Source organism: Vicugna pacos, chromosome 1 (genome assembly GCF_048564905.1).
Source record: "Vicugna pacos chromosome 1, VicPac4, whole genome shotgun sequence".
NCBI classification, from domain to species: Eukaryota; Metazoa; Chordata; class Mammalia; order Artiodactyla; family Camelidae; genus Vicugna; species Vicugna pacos.
This window is the reverse complement of record NC_132987.1, coordinates 73,639,533-73,653,613: the sequence shown is the minus strand read 5'-3', so window position 1 is coordinate 73,653,613 and position 14,081 is coordinate 73,639,533. Positions and strand designations below refer to the sequence as shown.

The window sequence follows — 14,081 nt, the reverse complement described above, 5'->3', positions numbered from 1 at the left end:
TAAGAGAAAAAAAAGTTGATGGGACAATTTAGAATTGATACATTAAGATTCAGAATGGAAAGATAAAAGCCTTACTCTGAACGAATGTTAATGGAAAGTATTTTTATGAAGACGCTACTGACCTATTCTTGTAAGTGGCTTAGCTGTTAAAAGGTTAGAGCGATAGCACTGGAGAAAAAATTAAGGTTGTAAAGCAGCTTTGTAGCTTTTTTTTAGAAAATTCAGTTCTGAATATATTTTCAGTTTTAGAGTTGACATGCTGGTCTATTCTAACTAGCAATGTTTTAAGCTTTAAAAAAAAAGACTATGTAGGAATTCACAAAGTAAAATATATAGTAACAATAGAATTATCTTAGAAGTCATCTTTCTGTTAGTGTTCCTTTATTGCTTGTCTTAGCCTTGTTTCTGGTTCTCCTAAAAGGAGAGCTCAGAATAAAAGCTTGCATGCAGTAGTTTGTTGGGGAACAGGAGTGACAGAGAAATGAAGCAGATGGAAAGCCAGTCAAATACACTGAGTCACACACCACATAGGGGGATGGGGCTTGGTCTTGAGGGACCTGAGGAGTCCTTTGAAATGTGCCTCTGGATTGTCTTTGTAGGGGGTTAGAGGGCAGCCCCACACCTCTTCCAGGCTGTACCCACGTGGTTCCTGTAGCTTGTCAGAAGCCAGGAGGCAGGGAGAGGTCTCTGGAACAGAAGGCCAGAAGGCAAGGTCCAATCCTACTTGAAACTGGTTGCCATAGTAGTGGCTTAAGTAAGAGGCCAAGAGGATTTGAAGTGACACATGGGAAGTCTCACCACACTTTTGGAGAACTCCAAAAGCATTTTAATATGCCCTCCAATGAGATAAGGCGAACAAATGAAGTGAAATAATGGCTGTGACCACTCCCTAGTAATACAATTAGTGGCAAAACTTTGATGATCAATAGTATACAGAAGACAGTACAACCATTAAAAGCTACAAACCTTGGATGTTCAGAGGTGTACTTACCTACAGTGGAGCCATTAAGGCTAAAATGACCTTTTAGGTGCTTCATTGCTACTCCCCATTTACCTAAGGCACAGAGTAGGTTTTGCAAACCTAATTATTCAGGTCTTAATTGAGTCAAAAACTAACTATTTAATAGTCAAATATTTGTCGATTAAATGACACAAAGCTATGATAAATGTTTATTGAAGTGAAATGAAATGCTGTACAATGTTGCACTAAAGCAGCTCCTCTGAGTCCAAGTGGTACTTCCAGATCTTTCCAGATCTCAGCTGTTCTACTTAAAACAGCAAAACACTGGACTAGTTAGTTAATCACTTAAAAGTCTAACATATGAGCATCTAAACTCCCATCAAAGCAAAAATATCATCAATGTCATGTGTCTCCTTAATGGTCCCTGTTGTATTATGTTTGTTTGTTTGCATCATTGTCCAAGAATCAGTTTCATTTTCATTGCTTCCTATAAGATTTTCATGTATTTGTTTCTCCTTAGTTTGTATGACAGGATTTGAAACTCTTCTACTCAAGAGTTGCTTATTGTTAGGAAAGAGATCAGTTCTGCGAACTGCAGGGTGTGAGAGTCTCCCTTTACTGGTTTGTGTAGCACTCTGAGTCCCTTGAGGTGGCTGCTGGACTTCCTTTAAAAGAGTCGACTGCAGTTTTCTCTGTGGTTTCCTTCGTCTCATTGAAAATTTATTCTGTGATCTTCTTCGTCTCAGATGATGCTTTGAAGTTTTGCTACCTGAGCCATGAAGAAGGCAGTTGCAAATAGACGTTTTTATGCACTCAAGTTTCTTTGGCAAACTTTAAAAGACAGAGAGGGAAAACTGGAGATTAAGATGCAGAAAGACATTCTCAAAAACTTCTGTCTCCTTTTTGCCAACTTCCAACTGAAAAATATACAATTTATATTTTTGCCTGTGTACAAGTCCAGAATCATAATGAATAAGGGAACAGGAGTTTCAAATCAGATCTGTGTTTTCAGAGCGCAACTTCCCTCTGATTCAGATTGTTGGCAAATGTGTCCCCATTATGTTGCCAAAATAAAGTAGCTCCTATAACTAGCGAGGTAGTTGAATGGTGAGATATCTCCATATTTCAGTGCCAGAGCTTTTCCTTGATGATAGCTAATCTGTTCATACTTTAATAGGAGAACTGGGGGAAAGATGTATCACAAATGGGAAATTTACAAGGATGCGTCAACCCATTTGTGGATTAACAGCTTCGTATTATAGCAGGAAATAGTCAAGGAAAAGGGAGTAAAAGTGAAGAGGAATGAGAAAACAGAGCTTCTGGCAAAGACAGAATGACAGCCTTGAGCTACCCTAATTGTGATTCATATTTCATCTTCAAGTCTGGGAATTCAGAGCTCAAATGGCTGATTATTTTAGGTGTTTTGCTTCTGAACAGGGTGTACTGCCACAAGGTACCTCCCTAACTGCCTCACTCTTTGGGATAGTCAGATTTCAAAAGATTAGCATGAGTCTCTACTTCCTAACCTCTCCTCTTCCTTTTTAAACAAATAGAGAAGTTTGAGGAAGCCCATTCTAATGTAGTAATGCATGATCTGTTTCCAAACCATTTAGTCTTACTATAAATGGTGATTTTTAAGTGAGGAGAGGGTAGGTGTACTTCCCAACTGAAATAGAAATAATGAAAATAGAAGAATCAGAGGATCTGAATTGAGTTCTAGATCTCCAATTCTATCACCCTGAGCAAAATCCTCTATTTCCTCATCTATACAATGTGAATAATACTACCTACCTCACAGAGTTATTGTGGATATTAAATCAACTTAAAATGTACTACACATGTAACATATTACTGAAACAGCAAAACAGGGCAGCTCTGTTTTTGTGGAGTATAGAATAATGTTTTAATTAAATAACTACCAGTTTGTCACCCTCTGCATTAACTTTTAATTATCTCTGCTTCATCTACCCCTGACTTTAAATGCAATCCTGAACAAACAGCTCAATCTCAGGCTGAGTTTCCACCCTAGAATAGATCCCTTTTAAATGGCTACAGACCTTTAGGGGAAGCCCAGTGTAAATAAACCCTTCCAGCAGTTCATCCCTTAGGAATACTTAACTTCTCCCACAGCTCTTAATCAAAACAGAGCTCTCACAATGTATCATATTTTTTTACTAAGACAAATACCTTTTCCATAAATTTTTAAAGAAAATTTAACAAATTTTAGACTAAGTGATTCATCCATGGGAACCACTGTAAAGTCCTGAACCAGATACATGTCTGTAACTATACATAAGAAATAATAGTGGATGCCCAGAGTACTTCTTAAAGGATACATAAAAAGCTGCTCAGAGTGATTGCCTCTGTGAAGGGGGAATAAGAATTTTTGAAGCCATTTGTGTCTCAAATTGTTAAACATGAGCATCTATTATTTTTTCAATAAAAACATAGAGCCCTAAAGTATTTAACTTCATGTACTGTTTCAAGTATTACTGCCTCACAGCCAAAGATAACCATCCTTCAGCAGTTCTAAGAATGTAAGAATCACAGGAAAAGGAAGAAATCAATTCATGGAGAATCTAGCTCCTGTGAACAAAACCTACCTGACCCTGACCCCAGGGGCTGGGGTGCGCCCTTGTAGGAGGCAGGCATTTCTTCTCCCACACCGTCATCCCACTGAAGCTGTGGGCAGACTGACTGTCTCTCCCGCTAGAGGTGGAGCTAGAGCTCCCTGAGGATTAAATCTGGCTTATCCCCAGGCTTAGCATACCACAGACACTCCTAACACTTTCTGAATGAAAGGATGGAATGGTGAAGGGTATAAGTGAATAATCCAATTAACCAAGTTTACTTTCTTCCTCCCAATGATATATATAGATTTGCCCAACAAAAGCAGTAAACAGAATTTGTTTGAGTAGATCCTAATTTTAGCCCCCAGCTTACTGGACATCCCATTTTAAAGGCGGCTAACTTGAATATATGTACTTGTGCCCTAAATGGTAACAAAAAAAGTAAAGGAATATAATTTTTGTAATATACTTACCTGTAGCCTTGAGCTTCCACATGTTTAAGCCGGTTGCTTTTAAGAAGTTTACTACCCAGAAAGGTGGTCTGAGCCTTGAGTTTTTTGCTCCTACACCACTGAATCGCCATTTGGATTTCTTTAGAAAGTTCTATGAAAGTCTCAGCTTCTTGGAATCTTTGCACAAAACTTCTTACACAGGGAGTTCCTATTGCTTTCCAAGAATGTTTGGTTGCCTTTAATTTGGATTGAGAACATTTAAACTCGAAGTTAGTCTGAAATGTGGAAAAGTGATAAAAATATATTGGATTTGTTAAAGACTTATAAATATATGACAACAGAGAAAAGCTGACTCGTAGACTATCATAATTTGAAAACACGTCTTTTCAAAAGAAGGAAAAAAGTTTTTTCCAGCTCACTATGCTTTCCTTTTGTCTTAAATTTTTTATCCTCTGCTCCTAACACAAGGTTTCCTCCCCCCTCTGCTACAGCAGATCCCATCTGTAGCTGAATTCAGTTGTACACAGGTAGCAATATAAGTATTTCCATACCTGTCTATTTAACCTACACATAAGAATAAAAGTCCACATGATTAAGTACTGGTCAAAACCTATCTGGTAGGGAAAAAAAACCCAGAACTGAAGAGTCCTTTTCCTCTATACTGGGCTACCACAGCTTGTTCTTCATTTATTTCTATATCCTGAGTCACTGTCCTCAATGATGGGTCATAAATGTTACTGAAAACGTGTGAAGATGGGGATGACTGCTGAATGTATATTAAAAATGCTTAACTGAGCAACATTTCCAATTCAGTCATCTTTTGATGTGGCACCTTTGTCTCTTCAACCTCATCTTTCTGTATCAAGTCAAGTTTGAATTTTATCAACTTTTACTGTTTATTAAAATATGCCACCTTTAGGTCTTCTTCTATACTCCACTCAAAACTTACCTTCTTCCAAATATCTCTCTCAAAAAATATTAAAAAGTAGTAGGAAATACGAAAGGTGGAGACCTATCAATACTTTGTGTTGGAGCTCAATAAAAGAAGTTTGACTAAAACTTTAGCATACTGGTGCTAAACACTAAAAATGTGGCAGTGACTGGTCATGAATAAGAGGGATGCTGGAACCAGCTCACCTAGGATCAGGTGGATGGACTGCAGAAATCTCAAGGGTCACAGAGGGCCACAGTTCTTAAGAGAGAGCTGACAGAACTATCTGGGGGACTAGTGTAATGAAAAAGGACAGAGACTGTGAAATCAAACTGCCTGTGTTCAGATCCCAGCTCTGCCCTGTATCTGCTGTGTGGCCTGAGCAAATTTCTTGTCCTTTCTATGCCTCAATTTTTTCATCTGAAATATGGAAACAAGAATAATAGTATGTAACTCACAGGGCTTTTGCAAGGATTATATGAGTTAATACATACAAACTGTTTTGAACAATGCCTGGCAAGAGTAAATGCAGTATAGGGATGATGATGGTGGTGGTGGTGGTGGTGGTGGTGGTGGTGGTGATGGTGATGATGTCGTCTCCCTCTGGAACTCATGAACTGGACAAAATGTAAATGCAAGCTGGAATCCGGGTAAATCTTCAAGAAAGTACTCTGACTTACTATAAATGATTAAGGATTCTTGAATAGAGTAGAAGAAATAACCCATGTAGGAAACCGGAAGAAAACAATTTTGAGAAGAGAGGATAAAAGAAGTCAAGAAGTTAGTGATGAAAGAGGGTGACACTGATGTTATCTGTGCTAAGTCCAGACAAACAGAATTTACAGACACTGGGCAAGAAGAGGAATCGTGTTAAAGCTTGAACTCTTACAGGAAGAAAGAAATAGAAGCCTCATGACAAAGGATGAGGATAGGGATAATGATGAAAATAGCTAACAACATCTAACATCAATTAAGTGCTTACCATACTCTGGACTCTGTGCTGAACACTATACATGCACTAAAACTGGCACAACTCTATGAGGTACATACTATTATTAGAAAGTAGAGGTAGGGAAGGTCAAGAAACTTACATAAGGTCACACAGCTAGGAGAAACCAAAGCCAGGACTCAAACCATTTCTGTCTGACTGCAAAACCCATACTTTTAAGCAGTACAGTCCACTCCTATGATGGATCCTAGGATCATTTTAAAATTCTAGCAAAAAGCAAAACTCTTAGTAAAATGTTTCTGAAGGCATTCTACTAACTGTATTAACTAGAGGCACTCAAACCCCTTGGGAGTGCCTCTATTCATTCAGAAGCTTAGGCTGAGAACTAAGATGGCACTACGCTTAGGGCTGGGGTCAAAAGTAGAAGTAGGATTCAGTCTCTGCCCTTGGTAAGTGGCATCTACTCTACAAATTAGCAGAAGTCATAAGATATATTAAAATAAGTCAAACAAACCTGAATAGTTTTATGTTTCAGCTGTTTGCAGAAAGCCCTCACATCAAATTCTGATGATTCTTCTGTGGAGACGGAAAGATCACAGATGTAAAAACTTAGGCAACTCTTTTCAAATCAACAAATTCTTAAGTGCAAGACAACATTCTTGCCAAATTACTACAAAAGAAATAAAGGGAATTAAGCAAACCAAGAACTATGAAGCAACAGAAACAAATAACTAAATGCGTAAGTTTAAAAACACAGGTATTACCATGCCTCTCTAAAGATAATTAATGTGAGTTAAAATTAATTAGCGAGATGCTGAATTTCTTCCTATACAATGTGTAACTATACTGTAATTTCAGCAGGTTTTTTGGGGTTTTTTTTTTAAGAGTATGTACCATATCAAAGCAAATTACCTTTTAAGATTTTCTTTTTCTTAACTGGCTGTCCAAGATCCACATTATTCTGTATATCGATCTTCATTTGTTTAGATTTTTCGGAAATTCTAAGTAAAGTTTCCTCACTGGATCTTTGTGATTGCTCTTTTGTTAAAAACAGTTTATTTAGCAATTTAGTTACTCCTTTAGCTGCAAAAGCTGTAGGCATTTTTTTCTTAAAGACTTCAAAATAGGGCTCTCCTAAAAATTCAGCAATATCAGAAGGAAAGGTAAAACCTTTGAAGTAAGGCAATGGTTGAATCCTGGAGACCTCCTGAAGTAATCCAAACAATGGCTCATATAAAGAAATCAGTCTTTTTAAAACATCTTTATAGAGAACCCTAGAGAAAGAAGAAACAGGACCTCATCAATTAGCCAGTAGCTATAATTTACAGATGACATAATAACCACAACAGATTCAAGGCTGAAAATAATATCTGTCAATCTGCCCCTGTTTTTAGTACATACTTTCAAAGAGCCAAGATTAGTCCAGCCAGAACAGAAAAATCCAGGTATAAAATGTTATATATATAAAGCCAAATAAAGTACTACATGGAGATATATCTCACAGGATGTGCATCAAAATCTTAAGTGTGGTCGTATCTTGATGGTGAGATTTTTAGACAAATTTCAGGTTCTTCATATTTTTTGTGTTTTTAAATTTTCTTAAAATAAGCATGTATTATTGTAATCAGCAAAAATTCAAGCTATTTTCATTATAGAAAAGAATAATGAATGCTTGACACTTTAAAATAATATGATTAGTAATTCTAACATTATTAGTTCTAAAAATAAGCAGAATAAAAAACAAGATGATTGGAAATAGTACTTGAGATACCCAGGTTAAGATATCAAAGCAAGAGGATTCTCTTTTCGACTTCATTCAAATAAGAGCTAATCACCCCCATTGTTTAAAATGGACAAAAATAGTTCTCCTTATAAATTTAGGCAGATTTTTGAGTCCAATTATCCATCAAATAAGTTTCATAATGTATTGTGAGGTGAAAGGGAAGGTTTGCAACTAGTATTACCAGTGATCTTTACTTCAACTATGTCTCAAAAAGCAGTTGTTTTTCAGGTGGAAGAAAGGAATCTAGACCACATAAAGAAGGTCACTGCTGGGGGGAGGATATAGCTCCCGGTAGAGCGCAGCAGGCTTAGCACGTACTGGGGTTCAATCCCCAGTACCTCCATTCTAAACAAACAAACAAACATACCTAATTACCTCCCCTCCAAGAAAATTAATAAAAAATTTAAAAACTTACAAAAAAATTAACACAACATTGGTTTTTAAAAAAAATTAGAAACCGAGTGGCAGAATCAAATGATACAGACTGCCTGGGAACAGCTTCATTTTAAATGACCCACCTGCTGAACGATTACAGTAACCATTTTTTCTTTTGTTAATTCCAGTTGCTAATCATAGCAATTCACTTGCTTAATTGTTTAGTGATGAGGTTAATTCATGGCTTCAGATTCAAAGCCTAGTCTTTTGACATAACCATCAATACTTAGCTTCCCAATCCACCACAAATAAACTCTGATGAAATGAAGAAACAGAATTCCTGCACCTTCAGCACCCCATGGGAAAGCAAACATGAAAACTAGTAATGAGAAACCTAGGCTGAGTTAAAGAGATGAAAAAGAAATGAAGGATTTCAAAGGTACGTACATACGTACCATAACCTGCTCACCAGCCCAACCATCACAAGGTTTAAAATAATGAATTCTTGCAAACCTAGATGTTTCACAGTCAAGCTGGAGTATCAAGTTAAAGTTGGAAAACAGAACGAAAGGAATTTAGATTTTTTGAGCTACATTTATGAAAGAAACAGACTGAAACTAGAAAGAATTTTCTTGAAGGAATTACAGCCTTAAAACATGTTGTATTTAAGTCATGGAAACTTAAAGTAATATACACTCTGCTAGAGGTCTCATAATAAATTTAGCTTCTAAGGTTAAGAATTTCTGTCAGTGCCCTTAGGATAAAACAGACTAGTAGATACAGAAGTCTCAGGCAATGGCTATATCAGCCAATTACTGAGAAAAGCCAAAAAAGCAAAATTTTAAAAATTCCCTTAACTTATAATTCTTACAGAATCTCCAGCTTTCAAAGAGAAATACTATTAAATACATCCAGAAAATTCCAGTTGAGAAGATCTTTCACTTAATTCAAGGATACAGAAATGTCTTGCAGCAACAGTCCAAAAGGCGTAGTAGCAACTTGCAGGCTCCTAAAATCTTCATCAACACGAATTCCACCACTGGTTGGCTGGGGATGACACATGCTCTGGTAGCTACAGGCTGCTTTTCACTTGACAAAAACAGAAAAGTACATTACTTTCATTCTTAAATATAAAGCACTTATATAGCAGTTTTCAAGTGCAGACTTGCTTTAAGCTCAATTTGAGGTAGTGATGCTTAATAATGACTCACTGAAGTTGACTCACACTGATGTTTCAATATAACTTATCATGACCCTGATTTCAGTGTCATGCTATTCCCTCCTAAAGGCCAAGAGAAGATTACCACAAATACCAGGGGCCCTTTATTAAAACAATGTTTGTACAGCTGAGGTATAATTGTTTATATTCCAGTAATAATCAAAGGAAAGTCTAAAGCAAGGTCACAGCAAGTCACTGAGTTCCCAGCCCACCACAAAGCCCACTGCAAAGCAAATGGACCACTTACTTAGAAGAAAATGACTCAGAGAGATCTTGAATTGAACCTTCCAAATTCATGTTCTTCAAACGTTTTAAACACTGTTCAACCTGAAAGGGAAGAGCAGCTCAAATTCATACGTATATTATACAGACAAGGCCGCTGATGTGACCAGGAGAACAAAGAGATGCAAAATTTCAAAGTACAGAAATACACTGAATACCACAGAATGCCTTTTTTTAAGGGTAAAGAAACCTGCAGCCCAAAGCGTATTGCTTCCGGTTAAAATTCTGAAATTTATCCAGCCAAGTAAACTTCTCAAATCAGTTTATGCTAAGAATTTACTATATGCCAGGATGTGCTTAATGCTATAAAGGGGACCAAGGTAAGAATAAGATTATTCTCAAGATGATAATTTTTCTGAAGCAACATGATTTCTAATACTGAAACTATTAAAGTAAGATAGTAACCTGTTAAGTACTATATTTCAACAGCCTGTAAGTGCCACAGACAGGAAGAGAGTGATGGAGGGACTGGGCTTCCTGAACATACAGGACCAGGTGAGCAAGGCTCAGGGAGGAACGAGTGTGGTGAGTAGGATTCATGAAGAGTTCAGGTTCCTTGGAATAGAAAGTGTATGAAGATAAAGACCAGAGAGAAGCCTGAGCTAAGGAAAGCTGAAGAGGCAGGATCACAGAAGGTCTTCTAAGCTAAGCTCAGCGGTTTAGTCTTTATTCAGGAGGCAGTGGAGGACCAGTAACAACCAAAGCTGTGTTTCAGGATGATTAACCTGGCTTTGGTACACATGAATATGCCAGCGTCGAGGAAAGACGGGAGGAGGAAAGATCAGTCAGGATTGCAAGACAACTAAAAGTTGACAAGGCCTGAAAAAAGAGATGGCAGCCGGAACTAAAAGAAGGGACTGGATGCAGAGAAAGTTTTGACTAATCAGTTGACCAGATGGAAGAGCTACCTAAAGGAAGAAGCAGAGAAACAGAACACCAGATTGTTCTGACTGGATAATTATTCACAACTTGGAAGCCAGGAGGAGAAATCTGTAAATTCAATCTGAGGTGACAAGTTTGGTTTTGGAGTAAAAAGACTCAGAAGGAGATAAAAGCTGTCCCAGAGAAGAAACTTAAGAAAACACAATGATCCCAAATTTTTCTTTGATGAAAAAATCTTCATTGTTTTTGCCTTAAGTAATGGGAGTGGAAAATTAACCAGAGAACACGAATCTGTGAGCTAGAGGTTATGTCTGTCTTTTTCACCCCTGTTTACCCAGCACGAAGCATAGTGCCTGGCACATGAAGTTTCAAAAATATATGGAGAATTAATAAAATGCATGAATGAGTATATAAGGAACTCAGCTTAAGAGGCTCTACTCTGTGGTGTAGTCCCTGAGCTGGAGAGCCCAATTTTGTCTTAAACTCCAACTGTTAAACAAAACCACTTTACACCACAACTTATTAAATACTCATTTACTCTAATGTATTACCAGTCAGAATACATACTCCACAATAAATAAATCACAACTCTGTTTTTTTAATGGTTTTGGGATTTTGATTATGCTTAGGAAAACTGGTTCTTAATCCACCACTTTGTCTTGATCAAATCACTCAATCTTTAAACTAAGCAAAGGTACAGTCATTTATTATAGCTTACATATAATGAAGAAAACTTTTCATAAAAATTACCCACCTACTAGAAACAAGACTGGGAAAGAATCATAGTTCCTTTCTATAATAAGCTATTCTTGAAATGCTTTCAGAAAAATAAAAAAATCAAAGTGTGCATGTAACTGTGGGCTGAAGACTCATAAATGACAATTTACCATGATTTCCATAAATAACAAAATATTAAGTGGCAGTGCAATTGCCATCTTCATCAAGTTGAGTCTTAAACACAAGGCACTTCCTCCTTACCTGTTTGAGGGCCAAATGGGGCTTGTGGTGGCCCATTCTGTTGTGATTGCTGTAAAGGACTGCACATAACACATCTGTTTCTGCATCTAAGATTTGGCTCTTCAGTGACAGTGTAACGAGATAGCATTCTTTAATTACAGCTGCAATGCAAAGGTCTAAAGCAGAGATGTTTAATAAGACAACGTGCATTTCTATATTAAGTATATTATAGAAAAAAATACACGGAAAAAAGCAGCATCTCCTCACTTGTTTAAAAAAATCAAGAATAAATTAACATAATCAGCTTCACCTATAACATAATGATTCTACATATGTCAAAAGTTGGAAAATGATGACATGATATCAAGTCCAGGAAATCATTAAGAGAACATCTAAGATTACATCTGTTAAACTACAATGTAATGTATATTTTTACTTCCCATTTATCATGATTTTAATAATCCTTCATGTGAATACTTTCAGCCAACCATTTGGTGTACACTTAACACCTTAAAGGACCTTGAAGGTGGGACACATGATGTATACTTCTCTAAATCCCCTGTTTTGCTCTGCACATAAGCAAGACAGAATAATAAATTCATACTCTTAAAAGACAAAGGTACTGTTTTGGGTACCACTTTAAGAATACACTCAAAAAGAGAAACCACTATAACAACTGGAAGTTGTATAATGAACGTCAGACTCAACACAGGGTGCTTAGCAAAACAAGGTATCAGCTTCCTAGTCTAAAAAGCTATGAAGTATAAGATGGAATTGATGTGTTCTCTGTGGCTCTGAGGGTAGCACTAGCATCCTAAGGAGAACTAATACAAAGGCAGATTTCTGTGTAATGTGGCGAACTTTCTTATTGCCCCAACTATTTAAGGCCAGAAAGGGTTGCCTTAGGGGTGGGGAGAGAGTTGCTGAATTTCCACCCCTAATAGGAATCCTGTTAAGGAATTTTTGAAAAGAGGAAGGGGAAAGATTAATGTGTAAACTGTGCAGGATGGATGTATGGGGAGTGAGATGTGATGATTAGATAGTTTACAAGTATTTAATATTAAAAATAATAGCTATTATTTGTTTATTTACCATATCAGGAATTGTTCCAAATGCTTTACCTATAATATTAACTCTTTCATCAAAATAGCTTTACGAGGCAAGTATTATTTTTATCTTTATTTGAAAATGAACTGAGGACCTGAAAGCTTCAATAACGACCCCTCTATCCCTCACCCTAGCTGCAGCAGAGTAAGAGCCAGGATGCAAATCCAGGCCAAGCTCGTACTGCCCTACTGCCTAATAACTGCCTAATAATGGCAATGCCATCATACACTGATAGAACACTTTAGTTTAAGAGCACGCCCTCCTACATGACATCATTAGATCCTCCCCACAGTCCGGTGATGGGCTGGGAAAACTAACCCCATTCTACATTTAAGGAATGGGGAACCCAGAAAGACTGCGGCGTAAGTGCAGAATGCGGTAAAAGTGACGGCCCGCAATCCCTCAGGCAGAAGCTGGAAAAGACTGAGGAGTAACCACGGCTCTGGGGGGCCTGAGTTAATGAAGGGTTCCCAGGCAGCACTTTCCCCTCACGCCCTGTGGGCGCGGGGCTGGGTCTTGGGCCTTAGGCGCTCAGCCAGGCCCTGCGTTCGGCACGGTAGGCGAAGAGTATCGTGAAGCCCCCAGGCCCTAAAAGCTTCCTTAGCAAACTCCGGAGCCCAGGTCATGCTTGGCCGCGGCTCTTCCCAGCGTCCTGCGGGCTCCGGAAGTCCCGCCCCCGCGCACGTGCGCCGGCCCCGGCCCGGAAAGGCTTACCCCCCTCGCCAGGCGCCTCACTCACCCAGCGCCGCGCCAGGGTCCTGCACTGTCACTTCGCTGCGGCTCCCTGCCTTGGGGATCCTCACGCGGTTCCACGGCTCCGGGCCCGGTAGCAGCGCAGCCATCTTGGAAGGCAGGGGAGGGGCTGGAGAAGGCGGAGCTAGGCGAGAGCAAGAGGAGCAACCCACGGAGGAGACGACGTCAGGGGCGGGAAGAAGGCAAGGGGCGGGAAGAGGGCAAGGAGTGGGGCGGGGCGGGGCGGGGCGGGGTGGGGCGGGTCCTTCGCGGAATCGTAGACCGAATACCGTAGACCTGAAGGACCCAGGTTGTCATCCAGCCCCTTGTCACCAGTGCCTGGCCGGGTATCAGAATCACTTGGGAGAAGGGGAGAGGGCGGGGAAGCCCCATCCCGGTACTACTTAATCAGAATTGCAGAATTAGGCGGGGAATCTGCATTGCTTCCCCACGAGATTCTGAGGCACAGCCAATTTTGAAACTACTGCAAGGCATTTTACAGATGTGGAGAGTGAGGCCCACAGTTAACTTGGTGCATATAGCCCCATCTCCACCTCAGACATTAGGGGAAAAGGAAGAAATGAAATAGACTTATATAAAGTGTGTATTTGTAACGCAGAAGTGTTTGAGTTAGGGAAGGCTCTACGTTGAGCAGCAAAACCGCGATCACATCGCAGAAACTTGGAGGCTGTCTGACTCTCCATTAACCCTATCTTATATCAGTGTCGAGAACAAAACGGTATTTATTCCAAACTTTGCTGATCTTCACCTCATTAATATCTAATAGTTCATTTATATTTAGCCTCCCTGATGCCGCCTTACTTAAGACCCCCACTATAATGTGTTGAAACACTTTACATGCTGTGTGTCACTCTGTACAT

At 38.9% G+C, this 14,081-nt stretch overlaps 2 protein-coding genes across 11 annotated transcripts in view; one reads left to right on the top strand and one right to left on the bottom strand.

Moving 5' to 3' along the window:
- Positions 1 to 14,081, top strand: part of GTPBP8 (GTP binding protein 8) — a 172,115-nt gene that overhangs the window by 13,033 nt on the left and 145,001 nt on the right. The gene's annotated exons all lie outside the window — the stretch shown is intronic.
- Positions 1,159 to 13,393, bottom strand: RMP64 (ribonuclease MRP subunit p64). Of its 3 annotated transcripts, none has more exons than XM_015241982.3 (9): positions 13,208 to 13,393; positions 11,383 to 11,537; positions 9,488 to 9,567; positions 8,979 to 9,110; positions 8,477 to 8,554; positions 6,776 to 7,137; positions 6,378 to 6,439; positions 4,005 to 4,219; positions 1,159 to 1,792 (listed from the first exon to the last, which is right to left on the bottom strand). In XM_015241982.3, exons 1-9 carry the CDS (start codon positions 13,308 to 13,310, stop codon positions 1,330 to 1,332), a joined length of 1,650 nt encoding a protein of 549 aa, XP_015097468.1. In that variant the 5' UTR covers positions 13,311 to 13,393; the 3' UTR covers positions 1,159 to 1,329. The 3 variants fall into 3 exon arrangements, with proteins under 3 accessions (XP_015097468.1, XP_006207626.1, XP_031537057.1); XM_006207564.4 differs by having other exon boundaries at positions 4,005 to 4,258; positions 13,208 to 13,392; XM_031681197.2 differs by having other exon boundaries at positions 4,005 to 4,258; positions 13,183 to 13,322.